Here is a 26260-nt window from a genome sequence, read left to right on the forward strand (position 1 = left end):
ATGTACTCAAAACACCAAGTTTAACAATCCACTGTATACTACCTGCCAATCATCAGATTGGTGTCCAATGTCAGACAAAGTTAGCCAACAGTTGATCCATTTTTAACAACAACAACAACAACAACAACAACAACAACAACAACAACAACAACAACAACAACTGTTGTGGGCGTTACAGTGAGCCTTATAAATATGATTTTGTCACCTTTACAGCCACACAACATTATTTTACAGTATTTGAATTGTGTTCAATTAAATTCAGTTGCAAATTTAGCAACATCTTAAAATATCAATTCAAAAAGGGATACTTTTTTTGACAGCAGCACTGAATATACAGTTAAGATCTCTGAAAAAGGGTTAGACCCAAAACTCTTTTTCTGTTTGGGCACGTCCACTCTATCAACACACCTGGTTTGAGATAAATTACCATTGTTTAATTATTCATTTTATGGCGCTCCAAAATGTATAAATACCAGTGTAAGGTTTTGATTTACATTAAGGTACGTGTGTGATGCCACCCAGTGGTTTCGCTCTCTTAGACATTATGACGTCCACACAGAGGTGGCCAGGGAAGGGCTGGGCACTCTTACAGCTGCTGTTGGTGGTGTCTTTCTGTCAGGCTGAAGAGCTGGTATGCAGACGGAGAGGGGATCCTGAGAGTGCCCAACTATCTAAGGATGGGGACATTTTATTGGGGGGAATTTTCTCTTTCCACAACAAGTGGAAACACAGACAGGATACCTACATGCACAAACCACTGCCACTGCAGTGCATCAGGTAAATTATAACTTTTTTTTTCTTTTAAGATTGCAAATATCTAAAAGGAAGTGTCTACAGCTCCCAAGTAGGTACAAAAAAAGGTGATCAAACACAGGATGAAAATAAGAAATGTTCCTTGTGTGTATAAATACCATCAAATGGTTTCACTGATGCTCTTATTGTTTCTATTTGAAGGACAAAGCAGTTGCAATTTCATCTGTTTGTGTGTGTTCGCCTCAAGTTTGAATTTCAGGGGGATCCAGTATGCTCAGGCTATGCTCTTTGCCATTGAGGAGATTAATAACAGCACAGACCTACTGCCTGGCATCTCTCTGGGCTATAAGATCTATGATGCCTGTGTCTTCATTGCCAGAGGTTTGACAGTTGCACTGGCCTTGGCTAATGGTAATGAACTGGTATTTGCACCCACCAAGGCATCATGTGCCAGACCTGCCCAAGTGCAGGCCATTATGGGAGGGACTTTTTCCTCTCCTTGCATGGCTATATCTACTGTCATTGGACCCTTTCATATCCCACTGGTGGGTGAATGGGAAAAATTAAATTCATTTAAAAAACAAAACAAAACAAAACAAAACATGATGATATTATTCTGTAATTCATCTACTTTGTTACAGCAAGTAACTTTTTTTTTTTTTTTTTTTTTTTTCCCCCCCAGATCAGCCACCTTGCTACTTGTGCTTGTCTCAGTGATAAAACCAAGTACCCATCCTTCCTCAGAACAATACCCAGTGACTACTACCAAAGCAGAGCTCTGGCCCAGTTGGTCAAACACTTTGGGTGGACTTGGGTTGGAGCTATAAGAACAAATGATGATTATGGCAATAATGGCATGGCCACATTTGCAGAAACCGCCCAGCAGCTGGGCATCTGTCTGGAGTACTCTGTGTCTGTCTTTAGAACAGATCCACCCGACAAAATACGAAAGATTGTTGACATTATTAAGGCTTCCACTTCCAAGGTGATCGTCACTTTCCTCTCCCCCACAGACTTGTATTTGATAATACATGAGCTCCACAACTTGACTGGGTACCAGTGGGTAGGCACTGAGGCCTGGATCTTTGATTTCCAAACTGCAGCCAATGACAGGCATCATATTCTGGATGGTGCCATAGGCCTGTCCATCCCCAAAGCACATGTCAGTGGCATGAGAGAGTTCATGTTGGATGTGAGGGCGCTCAATTCATCGAGTGATGAGATTTTCACAAAGTTTTGGGAGAAATTATTTAGATGTAAGTTCAACCGGTCGAAGTCAGCAGCAATGAATCAGAGTGAATGTACTGGACATGAAGATCTGACTGGAGTACAAAACAGCTTCACTGATATGTCACTCATGCCAATCTTTTACAATGTCTACAAAGGGGTGTATGCTGTGGCCCACGCACTTCATCGTATTCTCGGCTGTAATACAACATGTAACAACAAGGTGCAGCTTAATTCATTTATGGTGAGTTGAACACCAAAAATTAAACCCAAAATTTTTAAATTAAGTCACAGAAACAAAGAAAATGCTTTAAATTCTAAAATATAAATTGTTGCACTCTATATATCATGCTGTTGAGACAATAGAGCCACAAAATGTTTGTCAAATAATGATGCATATTGTTGCATATCTTCTTAGATTTTACAGCACATAAGAAAGATTCAGTTCAAAACAAAGGAAGGAGATGAGGTTTACTTTAATGAGAATGGAGACCCACCAGCAAAGTATGAAATTATAAACTGGCAGTCAACAGAAAATGGTATTGTGGACTTTGTCCCAGTTGGTCTTTATGATACATCTTTATCTGCAGACAAACAGCTGAATCTGCAAAACAAGACCTTAATTTGGGCACAGAATTCACAACAGGTCAGCTACTATGATCTTTGTAATTTTTAATGAAAGTGTTTGGATTGTTACTTGTGCCCATTATTGGTCATTTTTCTGTCTCATGATGTTTGGTTTTGAGGCATCAGACTAAAAATAAATTCCTGCAAAGCCAGTATCTTGTCAAAGTAAATGCCCACACATTTCTTCATTTTTGTTGTGTTCATTCAGGTGCCTTTGTCAGTTTGCAGTGAGAACTGTCCACCAGGAACTCGCAAGGTTCTGCAAAAAGGAAAGCCTGTTTGCTGCTATGACTGTTTAAGATGTGCGGAGGGAGAAATAAGCAACATTACAGGTATAGTAACATTTGATGCAAGACAAAACAAAAGAAAACGTTTCCATGTTTGCATGTAAATTTTGAGAAAGTATTGTAAGCAAACCAAAAACCAGTATCATTAAGAAGAAAAAAGAAAAATCATGAAATACCCCAAACAAAATCTTGTACATATGTCTGACATTAGCCACATAAATTCAAGCACAGCCTTGAAAATACATATCAAGTGAGTGTCCCAGAAGCGTATTTATGCGCTGCTTTGCAGAGTATATGTACCAAGTCTATTTTTGACAGTCGACACGTCAATTGAACCAGACATGAAGTTAGACAAAGTAACGGTGTAGAAAATCTGGTAAATTTTCAAAATAAAACACCCTGTGCAGATCAACAATAAATGCAATTTTAAGAGACAAAAAGAAGAAACCATTTAACTACGAAGCAAACAGTCCACGGTAGTAGCACAAAGGTCAGGGGAAAATGACCAAATAAACACCATCACAGCAAGAGTGCAAAACGCTCTGCTGCTGAAATGTGACCAGTGGGTACTGGAGATGGAGCAAATACGGAGCACATACGTAATGTCATGGATAAGCACCCGGTAGAAATCTTGGGACAGTCTTGAAATGTTGTAATCCTAGTTCAAACACGCAAAACACTTCTAGTTATCATGTCTTGTCTGTCTTTCAAGCATGGAAAAGATGCAACATAGACACAAAACAAGACAAATGCACTGAATAAGTGTAACACTTGCTTCAATATTATTTTTTAGATTCTATCCTCTGTGTCAGATGCAACCCCGAGTTCTGGTCAAATGAGAGAAGAGATGCTTGTGTAAAGAAGGAGGCCGAGTTTCTATCATATGAAGAGGTCATGGGAGCTCTGCTCACTGCAGCCTCCGTAACTGGAACATGCCTGACTGCTGTTGTGGCATTCATTTTCTTCAGATACAGGCAGACTCCTATTGTCAGGGCCAACAACTCTGAGCTGAGCTTCCTGCTGCTCTTCTCCTTGACTCTGTGTTTCCTGTGTTCTCTGACCTTCATCGGCCGGCCCTCTGAGTGGTCCTGCATGCTGCGACACGCAGCGTTCGGCATCACCTTTGTCCTCTGCATCTCTTGTGTTCTGGGGAAAACAATAGTGGTGTTAATGGCCTTCAGGGCCACACTTCCAGGCAGTAATGTGATGAAGTGGTTTGGGCCTGCTCAGCAGAGACTCAGTGTTCTGGGTTTCACTCTTATACAAGTTGTCATATGTATCCTCTGGTTAACAATTTCTCCCCCTTTTCCATTTAAGAATTTTAAGACGTTTAATGACAAAATCATCTTAGAGTGTGCTCTGGGCTCAGCTGTAGGCTTTTGGGCTGTACTTGGGTACATAGGACTTCTGGCCATGTTATGTTTTTTTCTTGCCTTTCTGGCTCGGAAACTGCCTGACAATTTCAATGAAGCCAAATTCATCACCTTCAGCATGCTGATATTCTGCGCAGTATGGATCACTTTTATCCCAGCGTATGTCAGCTCTCCTGGGAAGTTCAGTGTTGCTGTGGAGATATTTGCTATTCTGGCTTCAAGTTTTGGACTACTGATCTGTGTTTTTGCTCCAAAATGTTATATTATCTTACTGAAACCAGAGAAGAATACAAAAAAGAATATGATGGGGAAGGGGCACCAAAATCATTTTGACTGACAATAGGAGTTTCCCTGAATCTGGTGAGGATTTGCTTTAAAAAAAACCAAAACAATGAATGAAGTCAGTTATTTTCTTGTCTGTTATGAATAAAGTGCTGGACATCCCATAACTTTCTCCAGCTAAATGAAAACAAATTTAAAATCATTATTTTTTTGGTCCTTCAAAGGCCATCCCTGTTTTCCAAAGACATCTTGGCGTCCTGTGTATAAATGTCACCATTGCCAGATTATATTTGACATAGTCCTGATATGTTTTGATCCTAGTTCTACCATGTAAAGCACATCACCTTTGTTTTGAAAAGTGCTGCATCCATAAAATGTTTCCCATTTATTATCTGGTAATCGTGTTGTGTCTGTCTTGTTGCCATAAATAGACAGGCCACTCCTCTTGGTTCCACTAATGGGAAAGGGAAACTTTGCCTGCCAACGAGAAAATCTATCTTTTCTAGTAGCTTTACTCCTTCCATTGGAAAGTACTTGCCAGAGAAAACGCTGCATGACATCCATGGTTTGGTCTTAAGCAGCAGAAACAATCTGGCACAGAGTCCTCTGCAGTCAACCGTCTTTATGCTGTGCTTGATTGCGATGAGTCGCAGCTGTATTGGAGCCAGCTCCCACCCACCTGGTGAACCACATCCAGCCTCTGCCAAAAAAGCAAACACAGGAAACAAAGCCTCACACCTCTCCACAGTACAACCCTGTACAACCACTACAATCCAACCCTGATTCCAAAAATTTGAGATGCTGTGGAAAACATAAATAAAAACATAACCCTTTGCAAATTAACAGTTTTCCAGCGTTCCCAAGCCATGTAGTAATATCTTTTCTACGAATGTGTTCACAAAGTTTTGAACCTCACTCCATCATTGCTTGTGAACAACTGAGCCTTTTGAGGATGCTTTTTCATACCCAATTGTGATATTATCACCTGCAACAACTGAACCTGTGGAATGATCCAAACAGGTGTTTTGGAGCATTCCACGGCTTTTCCAGTCTTTTGTTGCCCCTTTCCCAACTTGTCGAAAAAGAGTTCATATATTTTGCATGCAATGTTTTCAGTTGAGTAGATATCAAAGCAGTTTAGCATGTTATTGAACTCTGTTTTAACTATGTTTCACACAGTGCCCTAACTTTTTTGGAATTGGGGCTTTTATTTCATTCTATCTTTGACCAACCCAGTCTGTCTCTGTTACTTCATTTTGGTGTTAAGTCCCGAAAATTTACTGTTTTGATATGTTTTCACTCTTAGCCGTAAAAGGCTGTACTTAAAACACCAAATCTAAAAACCCACTGTATGCTAACTGCCAATAATCCAATGTCAGACAAAGTAACTGGTGAACATAGTAGAGCTTTTCACACCTGGACAATTCGGACCAATAGAACTAAATGAAGAGTGAATATTCTTCAGATGGACACAAAACCTACTCCAAATTTGTTCATATGTTTCGTGTCTGACTGATGTGTAAAGTGGCTCAAAATACAAAACAGTAAAACAAACAAAAAACCATCAATTAATCCACTTTAAACAATACTGAACAGCTGTGGACTTTGCAGTGAGCCAAATACATATAATTTTCTCAGCTTTACATTATACAGCATTGTGTTGCAGTCTTCAATTTGTATTCAGGAATTCAATTACTTTTTGTACAGCTACACTGAATATACAGTTAAGATCTCTGAAAAAGGGTCAGACCCTAAACCTTTTTCTGTTTGGGCACCTCCCCTCTGTCATCACACCTCATTTGAGATAAATTACCATTGTTTAATTATTCATTTTATGGTGCTCCAAAATGTTTAAATACCAGTGCAAGGTTTTGATTTACATTAAGGTATGTGTGATGCCACCCAGTGGTTTAGCTCTCTTAGACAGTATGACGTCCACAGAGAGGTGGCCAGAGAAGGGTTGGGCACTCTTGCAGCTGTTTTTGGTGGTGTTTTTCTGTCAGGCTGAAGAGCTGGTGTGTAGGCGGAGAGGGGATCCTGAGAATGCCCAGCTATCGCAGGGTGGGGACATTTTAGTGGGGGGAATCTTCTCTTTACACAGCAAGTGGGAGCACAGACTGGATACCTACATGCACAAACCACTGCCACTGAAATGCACCAGGTAAATGATAACACTTTTTTTTTTTGGTTGCAAATATCTAAAAGGAAGTGTCTACAGTTCCAAAGTAGGTGCAAAAAAGGTGATAAAACTAAGGATTAAAATAAGAAATAGTTTTGTTGTTTGTGTAAATACCATCAAATGGTTTCATTGATTTTGTTATTGTTTCTATTTGAAGGACAAAGTGATTGCAATTTCATCTGTTTGTATCTGCCTGCATCAAGTATTAATTTCAGGGGGACTCGGTATGCTCAGGCTATGCTCTTTGCCATTGAAGAGATTAATAACAGCACAGACCTACTGCCTGGCATCTCTCTGGGCTATAAGATCTATGATTCCTGTGTCTTCATTGCCAGAGGTTTGACAGTCGCACTGGCCTTGGCTAATGGTAATGAACTGGTATTTGCACCCACCAAGGCACCATGTGCCAGACCTGCCCAAGTGCAGGCCATCATGGGAGGGACCTCTTCCTCTCCTTGCATGGCTATATCTGCTGTCATTGGACCCTTTCATATCCCACTGGTGGGTAAGATTGGTAAAAATGTAATTAATTTGTTAAAAAAAATATGATTATATTATTTCCGTAATTCGTCCACTTTGTTACAGCAAAGAAGCTTTGAAATAATTGTATTGGGCTGTACATTTTAATCTCAGGATATAATTTCTTATTTCTTCTAGATCAGCCACCTTGCTACTTGTGCTTGTCTCAGTGATAAAACCAAGTACCCATCCTTCCTCAGAACAATACCCAGTGACTACTACCAGAGCAGAGCTCTGGCCCAGTTGGTCAAACACTTTGGGTGGTCTTGGGTTGGAGCCATTAGAACAAATGATGATTACGGCAATAATGGCATGGCCACATTTACAGAAACCACCCAGCAGATGGGCATCTGTCTGGAGTACTCTGTGTCTTTCTTTAGAACAGATCCACCAGACAAAATACAAAAGATTGTTGACATTATCAAAGCTTCCACTTCCAAGGTGATCATCACTTTTCTCTCACCCACCGACTTGTATTTGATAATACATGCGTTGTCTCACCATAACTTGACTGGGTACCAGTGGGTAGGCACTGAGGCCTGGATCTTTGATTCCCAAACTGCAGCCAATGACAGGCATCATATTCTGGATGGTGCCATCGGCCTGTCCATCCCCAAAGCACATGTTAGAGGCATGAGGGAGTTCATATTGGATGTGAAGTCGCTCAATTCATCTAGTAATGAATTGTTTACAGAGCTTTGGGAGAAATTATTTAACTGTAAGTTCAAGCAGTCAGAGTCAGCAGCTGTAAATCAGAGTGAATGTACTGGACATGAAGATCTGACTGGAGTACAAAACAGCTTCACTGATATGTCACTCATGCCTCTTTTTTACAATGTCTATAAAGGAGTGTATGCTGTGGCCCACGCACTTCATAGTATTCTTGGCTGTAATAAAACATGTAACAACAAGGTGCAGCTAGATCCATTTACGGTGAGTTGAACACCAAAGACTTAACCGATGGTTGTTACATTAAGTAACATAGACACAGAATGTTTTTAAAAATAAATTACTGCACTCTTTCTATCAATATTTGTCAAATAATGATCTACATTGTTGCATATCTTCTTAGATTTTACAGCACATAAGAAAGATTCGGTTCAAAACAAAGGAAGGAGATGAGGTTTACTTTAATGAGAATGGAGACCCACCAGCAAAGTATGAAATTATAAACTGGCAGCCAACAGATAATGGTACTGTGGACTTTGTCCCAGTTGGTCTTTATGATGCATCTTTACCTGCAGACAAACAGCTGAATGTGCAAAAAAAGTCTATAATTTGGACACAGAACTCAAAACAGGTCAGTTACCATGTGATTATTGTAATTCTTAATGAAAGTCTTTTTAGGTTGTGAAAGTGACCATGAAAGTTATTAGTTACTGCTTCTGTATCATAATGTTTGGCTTCACTGCGTCAAAATGAATTATAGATGATTGCAAAAACATTGTTGTTTCATTTTTGGTTTTGTTCATGCAGGTGCCTTTGTCAGTTTGCAGTGAAAAATGTCCACCAGGAACTCACAAGGTTCTGCAGAAAGGAAAGCCTGTCTGCTGCTATGACTGTTTAAGATGTGCAGAGGGAGAAATAAGCAACATCACAGGTGTGGTCATATTTGATGGAAGACAAAACAAAACTTTACCCAAAAACCCAAAACTATATATTTCCATGTTTGCATGTCAATTTTAAGAAAGTCTTTGCAGCAAATCAAAAATCAATCTTATGCACTAAAAATGTATGAAGGGAGGTATTGTGGCATGCATTGTCTGCAGTAGTTTTTGGTACAACTACTGTGAGTGCTTAGGTCAGACAGTTTTCATGATAAAGTTGAGTATAAATGCAATTACCATTTTCCGAAATTGATATTCTAACAATAGTATTAAAAAACTATTGTTTTTTTTTACCACACTCAAATTAGAAAAAGACCTATAAAAATTAATTGCCCCACTGCCTTCAAATGGTGCCTGAATATGCATTTACTTTTGGTCTTATCCACTGAGGTTAATCTGTCTCTCTGAAACTGCAGTAAATGCATTTAGACTGATGAAAGCATGTTTGATAATTTACATACACAACAGTATGATACTGTTAAGTACATAATGCATAGTTTTTAAGAAATAAGAACATTGAACCAAAATTGATCAACAACAACTCTTTACACTGTCCTTTATGTTTTAGTTCAAACATTCTTATCATTTATGATGATAACTTGTAGTTTCATTGAAATAAAATAAATGTAATAAAAATCATTGAATAATATTGTCAATTATATGCCAGTATTATCAGAACTTCAAAGGCAACAAGACAAAACATGGTCACCGTAGCAAACAAGTCTAACACCTGTTTCAATATTATTTTTCAGATTCCATCACATGTGTAAGATGTGACCCTGAGTTCTGGTCAAATGAGAGAAGAGACGCCTGTGTAAAGAAGGAGGCCGAGTTTCTATCATATGAAGAGGTCATGGGAGCTCTGCTCACTGCAGCCTCCCTACTTGGAACGTGTCTGACTGCTGTTGTAGCGTTCATTTTCTTCAGATACAGGCAGACTCCTATTGTCAGGGCCAACAACTCCGAGCTGAGCTTCCTGCTGCTCTTCTCCTTGACTCTGTGTTTCCTGTGTTCTCTGACCTTCATCGGCCGGCCCTCTGAGTGGTCCTGCATGCTGCGACACGCAGCGTTCGGCATCACCTTTGTCCTCTGCATCGCTTGTGTTCTGGGAAAAACAATAGTGGTGTTAATGGCCTTCAGGGCCACACTTCCAGGTAGTAATGTGATGAAATGGTTTGGGCCTGCTCAGCAGCGACTCAGTGTTCTGGGTTTCACTCTTATACAAGTTGTCATATGTATCCTCTGGTTAACAATTTCACCTCCTTTTCCATTTAAGAATTTTAAGACATTTAATGACAAAATCATCTTAGAGTGTGCTCTGGGCTCAGCTGTAGGCTTCTGGGCTGTACTTGGGTACATAGGACTTCTGGCCATGTTATGTTTTTTTCTTGCCTTTCTGGCTCGGAAACTGCCTGATAATTTCAATGAAGCCAAATTCATCACCTTCAGCATGCTGATATTCTGTGCAGTATGGATCACTTTTATCCCAGCGTATGTCAGCTCTCCTGGGAAATTCAGTGTTGCTGTGGAGATATTTGCTATTCTGGCTTCAAGTTTTGGACTACTGATTTGTATTTTTATTCCAAAATGTTATATTATCTTACTGAAACCAGAGAAGAACACAAAGAAGAATATGATGGGGAAGGGACACCAAAATCATTTTGACTGACAATAGGAGTCTGCCTGTATTTGTTGAGGATTCGCTTTAAAAGAAAAAAAAAATCAAAGAAGTAAATAATTTTTTGTCTGTTATAAATAAAGTGCTGGAAACAAAGTTGAAATCATTATTTTTGGTCCTTGAAAGGCCATCCCTGTTTTAGAAGAACACAAGCTGAGCAGCTGCAACCGGGCAAGACTCCAGGGCCGGATGGTATCTTGGCACGGGTGCTGACGGAGTGTGGCATGGAGCTCTCTCCCATCATGCACTCCCTCTTCTGGGAGTCCTACAGGACTGCCTCAGCGCCCAACCTGTGGAAAACATCCACTATCAAACCAGTACCCAAGAAACCCCACCCTCAGAACCAAACCACTGCCGCCCGGTTGCACTCATCTCAAAAATTGTGAAATGCCTGGAGAAGCTAGTTCTCAACATCATCCATCTGACAGTCAAACCATGCTTGGACCCAAACCAGTTCACCTACAAGGCCAAAAGGGGGACTGGGGATGTCTCCTCCACCCCGAACCACCTGTTAACTTTGCCAGATTCTTCCATCAGACGATCAGGAAACTCCATCACCTGAATGTCCCACCACTTCTCATCCACTGGGTACACAGCATCCTCAGTGACAGACCACAATCCATGAAAGTAGGCAGCACAATGTCCTCATCCACACCAATGACTGTGTCAGCCCCTGTCCCATCATCACATACCTCAAATACTCGGACAACACCTCAGTAATTGGACGACTCTACAATAACAACTCGGGTACAAGCTACCATGAGTCCCTCTCCCATCTCACACAGTGGTGCACCAACAATCACTTGTACTTGAGTGTCTCCAAAACAAAGGAACTCCTGCACACAGGTCAGCCTCCAACCCCACCAACATCCCCATCAGCATCAGTGGTGACATTGTTGAAATGGTGGAGTGCCACAAATATCTTGGCATCACCCAAGATAATAAACTGAGCATTGAACAACACACCATTAACATCCATAAATGCTACCAACAAAGACTCTGTCATCCACAAATTCAAAGCTCTTTTCGTTTACCCCACCATCTACTGTTACTTTGTTGCTATGCTTCAAAAGCATAGTTCATTCATTTTCATTTTCTATCCTCTATTGCTCCCCGTCTCTTTAATATGCTGTCAACCCACTCCAAGAACAGACTTACACAAATTATCAGAATCAAAATCAGAATTCCTTTATTGATCCCCAAGGGGAAATTGTTTTTGTTGCAGGTGCTCCTTTCAAGAATAGAATTAGAATGAAATTATAAAAGACAGAAAAGAGAAAAAAAAAAAAAAATATATATATATATATATATATATATATATATACAGAAGGATGTGCAAAATCATCACTTCATCATGAAGTGGGTGTGAGACGTTGTCCAAGATAGTCCGTAGCTTAGTCAGCATCCTCCTCTCTGACACCACCGTCAGATTCACACTCCATCCCCACAACGTCACTGGCCTTGCAGATCAGCTTTTTCTCTATGCAACAGCGTAGAGAATAGCACTAGCCACCACAGACTCATAGAAAATCCTGAGTATAGTCCGGCAGATGTTGAAGGACCTCAGTCGCCTCAGAAAATAGAAAGGACTCTGGCCCTTCCTGTCAAGAGCGTCAGTGTTCTTTGCCCAGTCCAGTTTATTGTCAATATATACCCCCAGGTACTTGTAACCCTCCACAATGTCCACACATGTAGACACGGTTGAGCAGCAGATGATGGCGTCCTCAAGTCCAAGTTGGGGCTGATAGGCGAACTGAAGGGGGTCCAAGAGTGGCTTGACCATGGGCCAGAGCTGCTCCAGGACGAGTCTCTCCAGGGTCTTCATAATGTGGGAGGCCAGTGCCACAGGTCTGTAGTCCTTTGAGGCCCTGGGCCATGATGTCTTTGGCACAGGAACGAGGCATGACGTCTTCCACAGCATGGAGACCCTCTGGAGACTTAGGCTCATGTTGAAGACATGGTGAAGAACTCCACACAGCTGGGGGGCACAGGCTTTGAGCACCCTGGGGCTGACACCATCAGGGCCTGGAGCCTTGTTTGAGTAGAGTCTCATCAGCTGACTCTTCACCTGGTCAGCAGTGAAGCACACTGTGGAGGTGACAAGTGGGGGAGGGGTGTAGTCCTCAGGTTGGGGAGTAAAGCCAGTCTGGCAGTCTGAGGAGGTGTGAAGAGGGCTCACACAGGAGGATGGGGGGGTGCAAGAAGGAGGAGGAGAAGGAGCGGGGGAGTGGGGAGTGGTTGATGGTGGTCATCCTGGACAGACAGCAGAGGAGTCAGAGGGGGGATGAGCCAGGTCTGAAGTGTCAAATCTATTAAAAAACAGATTCAGTTCATTGGCCCTGTCAACGCTGGCTTCAACTCCTCTGCTGTTGGTCATTCTGAAGCCAGTGATGGTCCTCATACCACTCCAGACCTCTCTCAAGTTGTTCTGCTGGAGTTTCAACTCCAGCTTCCTACTGTATTTCTCCTTAGCCTCCTTGATTTTCACCTTCAGTTCCCTTTGTATTGTTCTCATCTCCTCCCCGTTACCAGCTCTGAAAGCCCCCTTCTTCTCATTGAGGATGACTTTGATGTCCTTTGTCACCCATGGCTTGTTATTTGGATAACAATGGACAGTCCTGGCTGGGACAGTGGAGTCCACACAGAATGTGATATAGTCCGTGATGCACTCTGTGAGCCCATCAATGTCCTCCCCATGCGGCTCACAGAGTGCCTGCCAGTCTGTCACCTCAAACAGCCCTGCAGTGTCTCATATGTCTCCTCTGACCATCTCAGAACTGTCCATGTGGTCGTAGGCTGACTCTTCACCAGAGGCACATAACAGGGAGTGAGATGCACAAGGTTGTGGTCTGACCTGCCCAGAGGGGGGAGGGGGGAGCAGCTGTATGCCTCCTTGGCGTTAGCATACAGCAAGTCCAGGGTTCTCTCCTCTCTTGTAGGACAGCTCACATACTGAGTGAAATTGGGCAGTGTTGTTGCCATGGTGAAGTCACCTGAGATAGCGATGAATGCACTCGGGTGTTGAGTTTGCAGATGGGCCATGGCGGAGTGAATGACGTCACATGATGACGTCCGGTTGGTAGAGGGGGGAATGTAAACAGCAACGATAATGGTATGTGAAAACTCCCTGGGCAAATAATATGGCCTGAGCCCAACAGCCAACAGTTCAGTGTCCGGGCAACAGATACATTCCTTGATGGTAATGTGATCAGGATTACACCATCAGTTGTTGACTAGAACGGCGAGCCCCCCTCCTTTACGCTTACTGCTCTTGGTGCAATTCCGTTCGGCCCGAACAGTCTGAAAGCCACTGATTGAGACGTTGTCCTGATGCAACCATGTCACAGTATAACAAATCAGACTGCACTCCCGGTACTCCCTCTGACTCCTGGTGAGTGCTGTTAGCTCATCCACCTTATTTGCCAGTGACCTCACATTGCCTATGATGAGAGAGGGGAGACACGGCTTATATCTCCTCTTCTCAATAAGCCTCTGTTGTCTCGACCCAGCTCTTTTCCTCCGCTGTTTCTGTCCTCCCCGGCATCCTCTGTATGTTTCCCTACAGATTTCAGTGGGGATCTCTGATGTTCTGGCTGACAAGCCGGCCAGACTCAGCGCGATCAGCTGATCTCTGGAGTAAACAATGCGCTGCACATCGTTGCTGTGTCCCAATGAGAGTAGCAATTCCGAAGTGAGAAAACAAACCCGAACTCTCTCGGTCAACATGTTTGTAGAGGGCACAGCTTCAAAATAACAGTCATGAAATTGCAGGTATTAATAATAAAGAATAGAGCAAAAGAATTTGTAAAATGAAGAAAAGAAACAGGAGTGACTGCAACAGACTGCATGCTCAGTCGCATACGCATTACACACAAGGCTGCCAAGATCATTGGCCTCCCAACACTGAACCTCCCAGACCTAAACAGCACAGACACTGCAGACACAGCACACACTATAGCACTTGACCTCAGTCACCTTTTCATCCCCATAGTTCAAGCCATTTTCTACCCTCTCTTGCTCCCCGTCTCTTTAATATGCTGTCAACCCACTCCCAATGCTCCCAGACTTAAACAGCGAAGTCACTGCAGACACAACACACACCTTAGCACTTGACCTCAGTCACCCTCTCATCCCACACTTTGTACTCCTCCCATCGGGTCGCAGTTACAGGTTGCTGGCATGAAAGAAAGTGAAGTTCAGTTGGAGTTTTGTCCCCTTTGCCATAACAGAACAGAATTGAACATCCAGACTGAAATGCAGTTGTGCCTGAGTTTGTGAATGTGACATGTCAAGTTTGAGAATGTGCTGGTCGTGGGTGTATGGTGTGGGTTCATGTATATAGTTGTCAAGTTTGATGTATTCTGTCCAGTTTTATGTATTTGTGTACTGTAGGAGAAGGTGGAAACAATTTTCCTTGCAGAAGGACAAATAAATCTAAATCTAATCTTATAGAAGCGTGCAAATAACTGTCCCCCATCCTGATGAAAATGCCTATGGTGTGTGTATACACACATACATGTACACTTGCATGAAGGTACACTGTGAACATGCATTAGTGTCCCAGTATGGGGGTTAAGATATAAAGAATAGACCAAGACTCAAAACTCTTTTTCCTGTTTGTGCACTTCCCCCCTCTTGGCCACATGCAGGCCCATGGAGATTCAACATCACTGTTCTGTTATTATGTTTTATGATGCTACAAAATGTATAAATGCAAGTGCCAGCTTTCATTTACATTAAAGTACATGTGATGCCACCCAGTGGTTTAGCTCAATTAGACAGTATGACGTCCACACAGAGGTGGCCAGAGCAGGGTTGGGCACTCTTACAGCTGTTGTTAGTGGTGTGTGTCTCTCAGGCTGAGGAACTGGTGTGCAGGCGGAGAGGGGATCATGAGAGCCCCCAGCTATCTAAGGATGGGGACATTATGCTGGGGGGAATCTTCTTTTTCCACAGCAGGTGGAAAGACAGACAGGACACCTACTTGCACAAACCGCTGCCACTGCAATGTATGAGGTAAAGCATATGCTGGAAATCTATATAAATAATTGTGTAAGAGGAAGTGAATATAGATACAATAGAGATAGGAAAGGTAATCAAACTAAATATTAAAATAAGAAAAAATATTGTTGTTGTTTCTATTAATACCACCAAATGGTCTCATTTACTATGTTATTGTTTCTCATTTAAGGACAAATTGGTTGCAATTTCATCTGTTTGTGTCTGTCCACATCAAGTTTGAATTTCAGAGGGTTCCAGTATGCCCAGGCTATGCTCTTTGCTATAGAGGAGATTAACAACAGCACAGACCTACTGCCTGGCATCTCTCTGGGTTACAAGATCTATGATGCCTGTGGCTCCATTTCCAGAGGAGTGAGGGTTGCACTGGCTTTGGCTAATGGTAACGAAGTTGTATCTTCACCATACAAGGCACCATGTGCCAGACCTGCCCAAGTGCAGGCCATCATAGGAGTGACCTCATCGTCTCCTTGCATGACTATATCTACTGTCATCGGACCCTTTCATATCCCACTGGTTTGTAAGATTGGTAATAATGAATTTAAATGTGTGAAAACATGTTATTAGTGTGTAATTATTCCAGCTGGTCATCGAAAAAAGGGTCAAAATAATTGTAATGCTCTGCGTAAATGTATATTCATTTTATTTATATATTTTACATCTTTACCTCAGAAAGTCATTTCTTTTTTCCTTTCAATTTTCTTCTAGATCAGCCACTTTGCTACTTGTGCTTGTCTCAGTGATAAAACCAAGTACCCATCCTTCCTCAGAACAATACCCAGTGACTACTACCAGAGCAGAGCTCTGGCCCAGTTGGTCAAACACTTTGGGTGGACTTGGGTTGGAGCCATCAGATCAAATGATGATTACGGCAATAATGGCATGGCCACATTTACAGAAACCGCCCAGCAGCTGGGCATCTGTCTGGAGTACTCTGTGTCTGTCTTTAGAACAGATCCACCAGACAAAATAAGAAAGATCATTGACATTATCAAAGCTTCCACTTCCAATGTGATTGTTGCTTTCCTCTCCCAGATGGATATGGATGTGCTGATACATGCGTTGTCTCACCACAACTTGACTGGGTACCAGTGGGTAGGCAGTGAAGGCTGGATCTCTGATTCCCATACTGCAGCCATGGATAGGCATCACCTCCTGGATGGTGCCATAGGTCTGTCTATCCTCAAAGCACATGTCAGTGGCATGAGAGAGTTCATGTTGGATGTGAAGCCGCTCAATACATCAAGTAATGAGATGTTCACAAAGTTTTGGGAGACATTATTTAGATGTAAGTTCAACCGTTCGAAGTCAGCAGCAGTAAATCAGAGTGAATGTACTGGACATGAAGATCTGACTGGAGTACAAAACAGCTACACTGATATGTCACTCATGCCAATCTTTTACAATGTCTACAAAGGAGTGTATGCTGTGGCCCACGCACTTCATAGTATTCTCGGCTGTAATGAAACATGTCACGATCAGGTGCAGCTGGATTCATTTACTGTGAGTTCACCAGTAGAGTCTTATGGTTTTTCATTAAGTCACATAAAGACAGAAAATGGTTTCAATTTTGAAAAATATATTGTTGCACTCTGTCTGTCATGCTGTTGAAACAATAGAGCCACAAAATGTTTGGCAAATAATCATCTACATTGATACATATCTTTTTTAGATTTTACAGCACATAAGAAAGATTCGGTTCAAAACAAAGGAAGGAGATGAGGTTTACTTTAATGAGAATGGAGACCCAGCAGCAAAGTATGAAATTATAAACTGGCAGCCGACAGAAAATGGCATTGTGGACTTTGTCCCAGTTGGTCTTTATGATGCATCTTTACCTGCAGACAAACAGCTGAATGTGCAAAAAAGGTCTATAATCTGGGCTCAGAACTCACAGCAGGTAAACTGCCATGTGATCACTGTCATTTTTTAGAAATCAATTTGAATAGTTATACTTGTGAAAGTTATTAGCTGTTGTCTTCTGATTGCTTGTGTTGTGTCAAAATTTAAAATAGATGGTGCCGAGACAATACTGTGAAAGTCAATGGTTGCACATTTTTCTCATCATGCCTTTGTTCATGCAGGTGCCTTTGTCAGTTTGCAGTGAAAAATGTCCACCAGGAACTCGCCAGGGTCTGCAGAAAGGAAAGCCTGTCTGCTGCTATGACTGTTTAAGATGTGCAGAGGGAGAAATAAGCAACATTACAGGTGTGGTCATATTTGATGGAAGACAAAACAAAACTATAAATATTTCCATGTTTGCATGTCAACTTTAAGAAAGTCTTTGCAGCAAATCAAAATCAATCTTATGCACTAAAAATATATGAAGGGAGGTATTGTGGCATGCATTGTCGGCAGTATTTTTTGGTACAACTACTGTGAGTGCTTAGGTCAGACAGTTTTCATGATAAAGTTGAGTATAAATGCAATACGTATTTTCCTAAATTGATATTGTAACAATAGTATTAGTAGTATATTTAGTAGTGGTAATAGTAGTAATAATAGTAATAATAATAGTAATAGTAGTATAAATTTTACCACTCAAATTAGAAAAAGACCTATAAAAATTTGTTGTCCCACTGCCTTCAAATGGTGCCTGAATATGCATGTACTTTTGGTCTTATCCACTGAGGTTGATCTGTCTCTGAATCTGCAGTAAATGTATTTAGACTGGTGAAAGCATTTTTGATAATTTATGTACACAACAGCATGATATTGCCAAATACACAATGCATAGTTTTCAAGACATAAGAACAATGAACCAAAATGAATCAATAATACCGCTTTACTCTGTCCTTTATATTTTAGTTCAAACGTTCCTATCATTCACGATGATAGCATGTAGTTTCATTGAAATAAAATAAATGAAATAATAATCATTGAATAATACTGTCAATTATATATTAGTATTATCAGAACTTCAAAGGCAACAAGACAAAACATGGTCAGTGTAGTGAACAAGAATTAAACCTGCTTCAATATTATTTTTCAGATTCCATCACATGTGTGAGATGTGACCCTGAGTTCTGGTCAAATGAGAGAAGAGACGCCTGTGTAAAAAAGGAGGCAGAGTTTTTATCATATGAAGAGGTCATGGGAGCTCTGCTCACTGCAGCCTCCCTACTTGGAACATGCATGACTGCTGTTGTGGCATTCATTTTCTTCAGATACAGGCAGACTCCTATTGTCAGGGCCAACAACTCTGAGCTGAGCTTCCTGCTGCTCTTCTCCTTGACTCTGTGTTTCCTGTGTTCTCTGACCTTCATCGGCCGGCCCTCTGAGTGGTCCTGCATGCTGCGACACACAGCGTTCGGCATCACCTTCGTCCTCTGCATCTCTTGTGTTCTGGGGAAAACAATAGTGGTGTTAATGGCCTTCAGGGCCACACTTCCAGGCAGTAATGTGATGAAATGGTTTGGGCCTGCTCAGCAGAGACTCAGTGTTCTGGGTTTCACTCTTGTACAAGTTGTCATATGTATCCTCTGGTTAACGATCTCTCCTCCTTTTCCATTTAAGAATTTTAAGACATTTAACGACAAAATCATCTTAGAGTGTGCTCTGGGCTCAGCTGTAGGCTTCTGGGCTGTACTTGGGTACATAGGACTTCTGGCCATGTTATGTTTTTTTCTGGCCTTTCTGGCTCGGAAACTGCCTGACAATTTCAATGAAGCCAAATTCATCACCTTCAGCATGCTGATATTCTGTGCAGTATGGATCACTTTTATCCCAGCGTATGTCAGCTCTCCTGGGAAATTCAGTGTTGCTGTGGAGATATTTGCTATTCTGGCTTCAAGTTTTGGACTACTGATTTGTATTTTTATACCAAAATGTTATATTATCTTACTGAAACCAGAGAAGAATACAAAGAAGAATATGATGGGGAAGGGGCACCAAAATAATTTTGACTGACAACAGGAGTCTCTCCATATCTGTTAAGGATTTGATGTAAAAAAAAACAAAACAAACAAACAATGAAAGAAGTCAGTTATTTTCTTGTCTGTCACAAATAAAGTGCCGTAAACAAAGTTGAAATCATTATTTTTGGTCCTTCCATTGGAAAGTACTTGTCAAAGAAAATGCTGCATGACATCCATGTTGTTGAAAGGTGCGCTCGTCAGTGTGCACGACTAACGTTCTGCTGAAAGCCTGAACACTTTTTACACTCTGTTTGACATCATGTACTGCTCAGAGGAATGTAAGGCGTAACTGGAGACCCTCCCCATCCCTGAGTCAACACACCCTGTTCCCTTCACTGTGGAGGATGTACACTGGCAGCCAAGATAATAAACTGAGCTTTGAACAACACACCATTGACATCCATAAACGCTATCAACAAAGACTCTGTCAGCCGCAAACTCAAAGCTCTTTTCCTTTCCCCCCACCATCTGCCGTTACTTTGCTGCTATGCTTCAAAAGCATAGTTCAAGCCATTTTCTACCCTCTATTGCTCCCCGTCTCTTTAATATGCTGTCAACCCACTCCCAATGCTGAACCTCCCAGACTTAAACAGCACAGCCACTGCAGACACAACACACACCTTAGCACTTGACCTCAGTCACCCTCTCAGCCCACACTTTGTACTCCTCCCATCTGGTCACAGTTACAGGTTGCTGGCATGAAAGAAAGTGAAGTTCAGTTGGAGTTTTGTCCCCTTTGCCATAACAGAACAGAATTGAACATCCAGACTGAAATGCAGTTGTGCCTGAGTTTGTGAATGTGGCATGTCAAGTTTGAGAATGTGCTGGTCGTGGGTGTATGGTGTGGGATTTTTATATATAGTTGTCAAGTTTGATGTATTCTGTTGGGTTTTATGTATTTGTGGACTGTAGGAGAAGGTGGAAACAATTTTCCTCACAGAAGGACAAATAAATCTAAATCTAATCTAATCTAAGCGTGCAAATAACTGTCCCCCATCCTGGTGAAAATGCCTATGGTGTGTGTATAAACTCATACATGTACACTTGCATGAAGGTACACTGTGAACATGCATTAATGTTCCAGTTTGGGAGTTAAGATATAAAGAATAGACCAAGACTCAAAACTCTTTTTCCTGTTTGTGCACTTCCCTCCTCTTGGCCACCTGCAGGCCCATGGAGATTCAACATCACTGTTCTATTATTATGTTTCATGGTGCTGCAAAATGTATAAATGCCAGTGCCAGCTTTCATTTATATTAAAGTACATGTGATGCCACCCAGTGGTTTAGCTCATTGAGACAGTATGACGTCCACACAGAGGTGGCCAGAGCAGGGTTGGGCACTCTTACAGCTGCTGTTGTTGGTGGTGTGTGTCTCTCAGGCTGAGGAACTGGTGTGCAGGCGGAGAGGGGATCATGAGAGCCCCCAGCTATCTAAGGATGGGGACATTATACTGGGGGGAATCTTCTTTTTCCACAGCAGGTGGAAAGACAGACAGGACACCTACATGCACAAACCGCTGCCACTGCAATGTACGAGGTAAAGTATATGCTGGAAATCTATATAAATAATTGTGTAAGAGGAAGTAAGTATTGATACAATGGAGATAGGAAAGGTAATCAAACTAAATATTAAAATAAGAAAAAATATTGTTGTTGTTTCTATTAATACCACCAAATGGTTTCATTTACTATGTTATTGTTTCTCATTTAAGGACAAATTGGTTGCAATTTCATCTATTTGTGTCTGTCCACATCAAGTTTGAATTTCAGAGGGTTCCAGTATGCCCAGGCTATGCTCTTTGCTATAGAGGAGATTAACAACAGCACAGACCTATTGCCTGGCATCTCTCTGGGTTACAAGATCTATGATGCCTGTGGCTCCATTTCCAGAGGAGTGAGGGTTGCACTGGCTTTGGCTAATGGTAACGAAGTTGTATCTTCACCCTACGAGGCACCATGTGCCAGACCTGCCCAAGTGCAGGCCATCATGGGAGTGACCTCTTCGTCGCCTTGCATGGCTGTATCTACTGTCATCGGACCCTTTCATATCCCACTGGTTTGTAAGATTGGTAATAATGAATTTAAATGTGTGAAAACATGTTATTAGTGTGTAATTATTCCAGCTGGTCATTGAAAAAAGGGTCAAAATAATTGTAATGCTCTGTGTAAATGTATATTCATTTTATTTATATATTTTACATCTTTAGCTCAGAAAGTAATTTCTTTTTTTCTTTCAATTTTCTTCTAGATCAGCCACTCTGCTACTTGTGCTTGTCTCAGTGATAAAACCAAGCACCCATCCTTCCTCAGAACAATACCCAGTGACTACTACCAGAGCAGAGCTCTGGCCCAGTTGGTCAAGCACCTTGGGTGGACTTGGGTTGGGGCAATTAGAGCAAATGCTGATTACGGCAATAATGGCATGGCCACATTTACAGAAACCGCCCAGCAGCTGGGCATCTGTCTGGAGTACTCTGTATCTTTCTTTAGAACAGATCCACCAGACAAAATAAGAAAGATCATTGACATTATCAAAGCTTCCACTTCCAAGGTGATTGTTACTTTCCTTTCCCCCACGGAGTTGGAAGTGATAATACAGGAACTATTCCACCACGACGTTACTGGGTACCAGTGGGTAGGCACTGAGGCCTGGATCTCTGATTCCCATGCTGCAGCCATGGATAGACATCATATTCTGGATGGTGCCATCGGTCTGTCCATCCCCAAAGCACATGTCAGTGGCATGAGAGAGTTCATGTTGGATGTAAAGTCACTCAATTCATCGAGTGATGAGATTTTCACAAAGTTTTGGGAGAAATTATTTAACTGTAAGTTCAAGCAGTCAGAGTCAGCAGCAATGAATCAGAGTGAATGTACTGGACATGAAGATCTGACTGGAGTACAAAACAGCTACACTGATATGTCACTCATGCCAATCTTTTACAATGTCTACAAAGGAGTGTATGCTGTGGCCAACGCACTTCATAGTATTCTCGGCTGTAATGAAACATGTCACGATCAGGTGCAGCTGGATTCATTTACTGTGAGTTCACCAGTAGAGTCTTATGGTTTTTCATTAAGTCACATAAAGACAGAAAATGGTTTCAATTTTGAAAAATAAATTGCTGCACTCTGTCTGTCATCCTGTTTAGACAATAGGGCCACAAAATATTTGTCAAATAATCATCTACATTGTTACATATCTTTTTAGATTTTACAGCACATAAGAAAGATTCGGTTCAAAACAAAGGAAGGAGATGAGGTTTACTTTAATGAGAATGGAGACCCACCAGCAAAGTATGAAATTATAAACTGGCAGCTGACAGAAAATGGCATTGTGGACTTTGTCCCAGTTGGTCTTTATGATGCATCTTTACCTGCAGACAAACAGCTGAATGTGCAAAAAAGGTCTATAATCTGGGCTCAGAACTCACAGCAGGTAAACTGCCATGTGATCACTGTCATTTTTTGGAAATCAATTTGAATAGTTATACTTGTGAAAGTTATTAGCTGTTGTCTTCTGATTGCTTGTGTTGTGTCAAAATTTAAAATAGATGGTGCCGAGACAATACTGTGAAAGTCAATGGTTGCACATTTTTCTCATCATGCCTTTGTTCATGCAGGTGCCTTTGTCAGTTTGCAGTGAGAAATGTCCACCAGGAACTCGCCAGGGTCTGCAGAAAGGAAAGCCTGTCTGCTGCTATGACTGTTTAAGATGTGCAGAGGGAGAAATAAGCAACATTACAGGTGTGGTCATATTTGATGGAAGACAAAACAAAACTATAAATATTTCCATGTTTGCATGTCAATTTTGAGAAAGTCTTTTCAGCAAATAAAAAATCAATCTTACGCACTAAAAATGTATGAAGGGAGGTATTGTGGCATGCATTGTCGGCAGTATTTTTTGGTACAACTACTGTGAGTGCTTAGGTCAGACAGTTTTCATGATAAAGTTGAGTATAAATGCAATACGTATTTTCCTAAATTGATATTGTAACAATAATATTAGTAGTATATTTAGTAGTGGTAATAATAATAGTAATAGTAATAGTCATATATTATTTACCACTCAAATTAGAAAAAGACCTATAAAAATTAATTGTCCCACTGCCTTCAAATGGTGCCTGAATATGCATTTACTTTTGGTCTTATCCACTGAGGTTGATCTGTCTCTGAAACTGCAGTAAATGTATTTAGACTGGTGAAAGCATGTTTGATCATTTATGTACACAACAGCATGATATTGCCAAATACACAATGCATAATTTTCAAGAAATAAGAACAATGAACTAAAATTAATCTATAATACCTCTTTACACTGTCCTTTATATTTTAGTTCAAACGTTCTTATCATTCACGATGATAGCATGTAGTTTCATTGAAATAAAATAAATGTAATAAAAATCATTGAATAATATTGTAAATTATATATTAGTATTATCAAAACTTCAAAGGCAACAAGACAAAACATGGTCAGTGTAGTGAACAAGAATTAAACCTGCTTCAATATTATTTTTCAGATTCCATCACATGTGTGAGATGTGACCCTGAGTTCTGGTCTAATGAGAGAAGAGACGCCTGTGTAAAAAAGGAGGCAGAGTTTCTATCATATGAAGAGGTCATGGGAGCTCTGCTCACTGCAGCCTCCCTACTTGGAACATGTCTGACTGCTGTTGTGGCATTCATTTTCTTCAGATACAGGCAGACTCCTATTGTCAGGGCCAACAACTCTGAGCTGAGCTTCCTGCTGCTCTTCTCCTTGACTCTGTGTTTCCTGTGTTCTCTGACCTTCATCGGCCAGCCCTCTGAGTGGTCCTGCATGCTGCGACACGCAGCGTTCGGCATCACCTTTGTCCTCTGCATCTCTTGTGTTCTGGGAAAAACAATAGTGGTGTTAATGGCCTTCAGGGCCACACTTCCAGGTAGTAATATGATGAAATGGTTTGGGCCTGCTCAGCAGAAACTCAGTGTTCTGGGTTTCACTCTTGTACAAGTTGTCATATGTATCCTCTGGTTAATGATTTCTCCCCCTTTTCCATTTAAGAATTTCAAGATGTTTAATGACAAAATCATCTTAGAGTGTGCTCTGGGCTCAGCTGTAGGCTTCTGGGCTGTACTTGGGTACATAGGACTTCTGGCCATGTTATGTTTTTTTCTGGCCTTTCTGGCTCGGAAACTGCCTGACAATTTCAATGAAGCCAAATTCATCACCTTCAGCATGCTGATATTCTGTGCAGTATGGATCACTTTTATCCCAGCGTATGTCAGCTCTCCTGGGAAATTCAGTGTTGCTGTGGAGATATTTGCTATTCTGGCTTCAAGTTTTGGACTACTGATTTGTATTTTTATACCAAAATGTTATATTATCTTACTGAAACCAGAGAAGAATACAAAGAAGAATATGATGGGGAAGGGGCACCAAAATAATTTTGACTGACAACAGGAGTCTCTCCATATCTGTTAAGGATTTGATGTAAAAAAAAACAAAACAAACAAACAATGAAAGAAGTCAGTTATTTTCTTGTCTGTCACAAATAAAGTGCCGTAAACAAAGTTGAAATCATTATTTTTGGTCCTTCCATTGGAAAGTACTTGTCAAAGAAAATGCTGCATGACATCCATGTTGTTGAAAGGTGCGCTCGTCAGTGTGCACGACTAACGTTCTGCTGAAAGCCTGAACACTTTTTACACTCTGTTTGACATCATGTACTGCTCAGAGGAATGTAAGGCGTAACTGGAGACCCTCCCCATCCCTGAGTCAACACACCCTGTTCCCTTCACTGTGGAGGATGTACACTGGCAGCCAAGATAATAAACTGAGCTTTGAACAACACACCATTGACATCCATAAACGCTATCAACAAAGACTCTGTCAGCCGCAAACTCAAAGCTCTTTTCCTTTCCCCCCACCATCTGCCGTTACTTTGCTGCTATGCTTCAAAAGCATAGTTCAAGCCATTTTCTACCCTCTATTGCTCCCCGTCTCTTTAATATGCTGTCAACCCACTCCCAATGCTGAACCTCCCAGACTTAAACAGCACAGCCACTGCAGACACAACACACACCTTAGCACTTGACCTCAGTCACCCTCTCAGCCCACACTTTGTACTCCTCCCATCTGGTCACAGTTACAGGTTGCTGGCATGAAAGAAAGTGAAGTTCAGTTGGAGTTTTGTCCCCTTTGCCATAACAGAACAGAATTGAACATCCAGACTGAAATGCAGTTGTGCCTGAGTTTGTGAATGTGGCATGTCAAGTTTGAGAATGTGCTGGTCGTGGGTGTATGGTGTGGGATTTTTATATATAGTTGTCAAGTTTGATGTATTCTGTTGGGTTTTATGTATTTGTGGACTGTAGGAGAAGGTGGAAACAATTTTCCTCACAGAAGGACAAATAAATCTAAATCTAATCTAATCTAAGCGTGCAAATAACTGTCCCCCATCCTGGTGAAAATGCCTATGGTGTGTGTATAAACTCATACATGTACACTTGCATGAAGGTACACTGTGAACATGCATTAATGTTCCAGTTTGGGAGTTAAGATATAAAGAATAGACCAAGACTCAAAACTCTTTTTCCTGTTTGTGCACTTCCCTCCTCTTGGCCACCTGCAGGCCCATGGAGATTCAACATCACTGTTCTATTATTATGTTTCATGGTGCTGCAAAATGTATAAATGCCAGTGCCAGCTTTCATTTATATTAAAGTACATGTGATGCCACCCAGTGGTTTAGCTCATTGAGACAGTATGACGTCCACACAGAGGTGGCCAGAGCAGGGTTGGGCACTC

The 26260-nt window shown here is 41.4% G+C and overlaps 4 protein-coding genes across 4 annotated transcripts; all 4 read left to right on the forward strand.

Annotated features, from left to right (window-relative positions):
- Nucleotides 1–598: 598 nt before the first annotated feature.
- Nucleotides 599–4604, forward strand: LOC139335888 (extracellular calcium-sensing receptor-like). Its single transcript, XM_070969675.1, has 6 exons — nucleotides 599–777; nucleotides 1001–1298; nucleotides 1436–2224; nucleotides 2399–2626; nucleotides 2816–2939; nucleotides 3688–4604. Exons 1-6 carry the CDS (start codon nucleotides 746–748, stop codon nucleotides 4602–4604), a joined length of 2388 nt encoding a protein of 795 aa, XP_070825776.1. The 5' UTR covers nucleotides 599–745.
- Nucleotides 4605–6519: 1915 nt separating this feature from the next.
- On the forward strand, nucleotides 6520–10523 carry LOC139335889 (extracellular calcium-sensing receptor-like). The gene is made up of 6 exons (XM_070969676.1): nucleotides 6520–6710; nucleotides 6932–7229; nucleotides 7386–8180; nucleotides 8320–8547; nucleotides 8724–8847; nucleotides 9607–10523. Exons 1-6 carry the CDS (start codon nucleotides 6679–6681, stop codon nucleotides 10521–10523), a joined length of 2394 nt encoding a protein of 797 aa, XP_070825777.1. The 5' UTR covers nucleotides 6520–6678.
- A 4834-nt stretch (nucleotides 10524–15357) lies between these two features.
- On the forward strand, nucleotides 15358–19460 carry LOC139335890 (extracellular calcium-sensing receptor-like). Its single transcript, XM_070969677.1, has 6 exons — nucleotides 15358–15548; nucleotides 15770–16067; nucleotides 16260–17054; nucleotides 17224–17451; nucleotides 17636–17759; nucleotides 18544–19460. Exons 1-6 carry the CDS (start codon nucleotides 15460–15462, stop codon nucleotides 19458–19460), a joined length of 2451 nt encoding a protein of 816 aa, XP_070825778.1. The 5' UTR covers nucleotides 15358–15459.
- A 1353-nt stretch (nucleotides 19461–20813) lies between these two features.
- On the forward strand, nucleotides 20814–24907 carry LOC139335891 (extracellular calcium-sensing receptor-like). Its single transcript, XM_070969678.1, has 6 exons — nucleotides 20814–21007; nucleotides 21229–21526; nucleotides 21719–22513; nucleotides 22682–22909; nucleotides 23094–23217; nucleotides 23991–24907. The coding sequence occupies exons 1-6, from the start codon at nucleotides 20976–20978 to the stop codon at nucleotides 24905–24907; spliced, it is 2394 nt and encodes a 797-aa protein (XP_070825779.1). The 5' UTR covers nucleotides 20814–20975.
- Nucleotides 24908–26260: the final 1353 nt, after the last annotated feature.

This window comes from Chaetodon trifascialis, chromosome 9 (genome assembly GCF_039877785.1).
Source record: "Chaetodon trifascialis isolate fChaTrf1 chromosome 9, fChaTrf1.hap1, whole genome shotgun sequence".
NCBI classification, from domain to species: Eukaryota; Metazoa; Chordata; class Actinopteri; order Chaetodontiformes; family Chaetodontidae; genus Chaetodon; species Chaetodon trifascialis.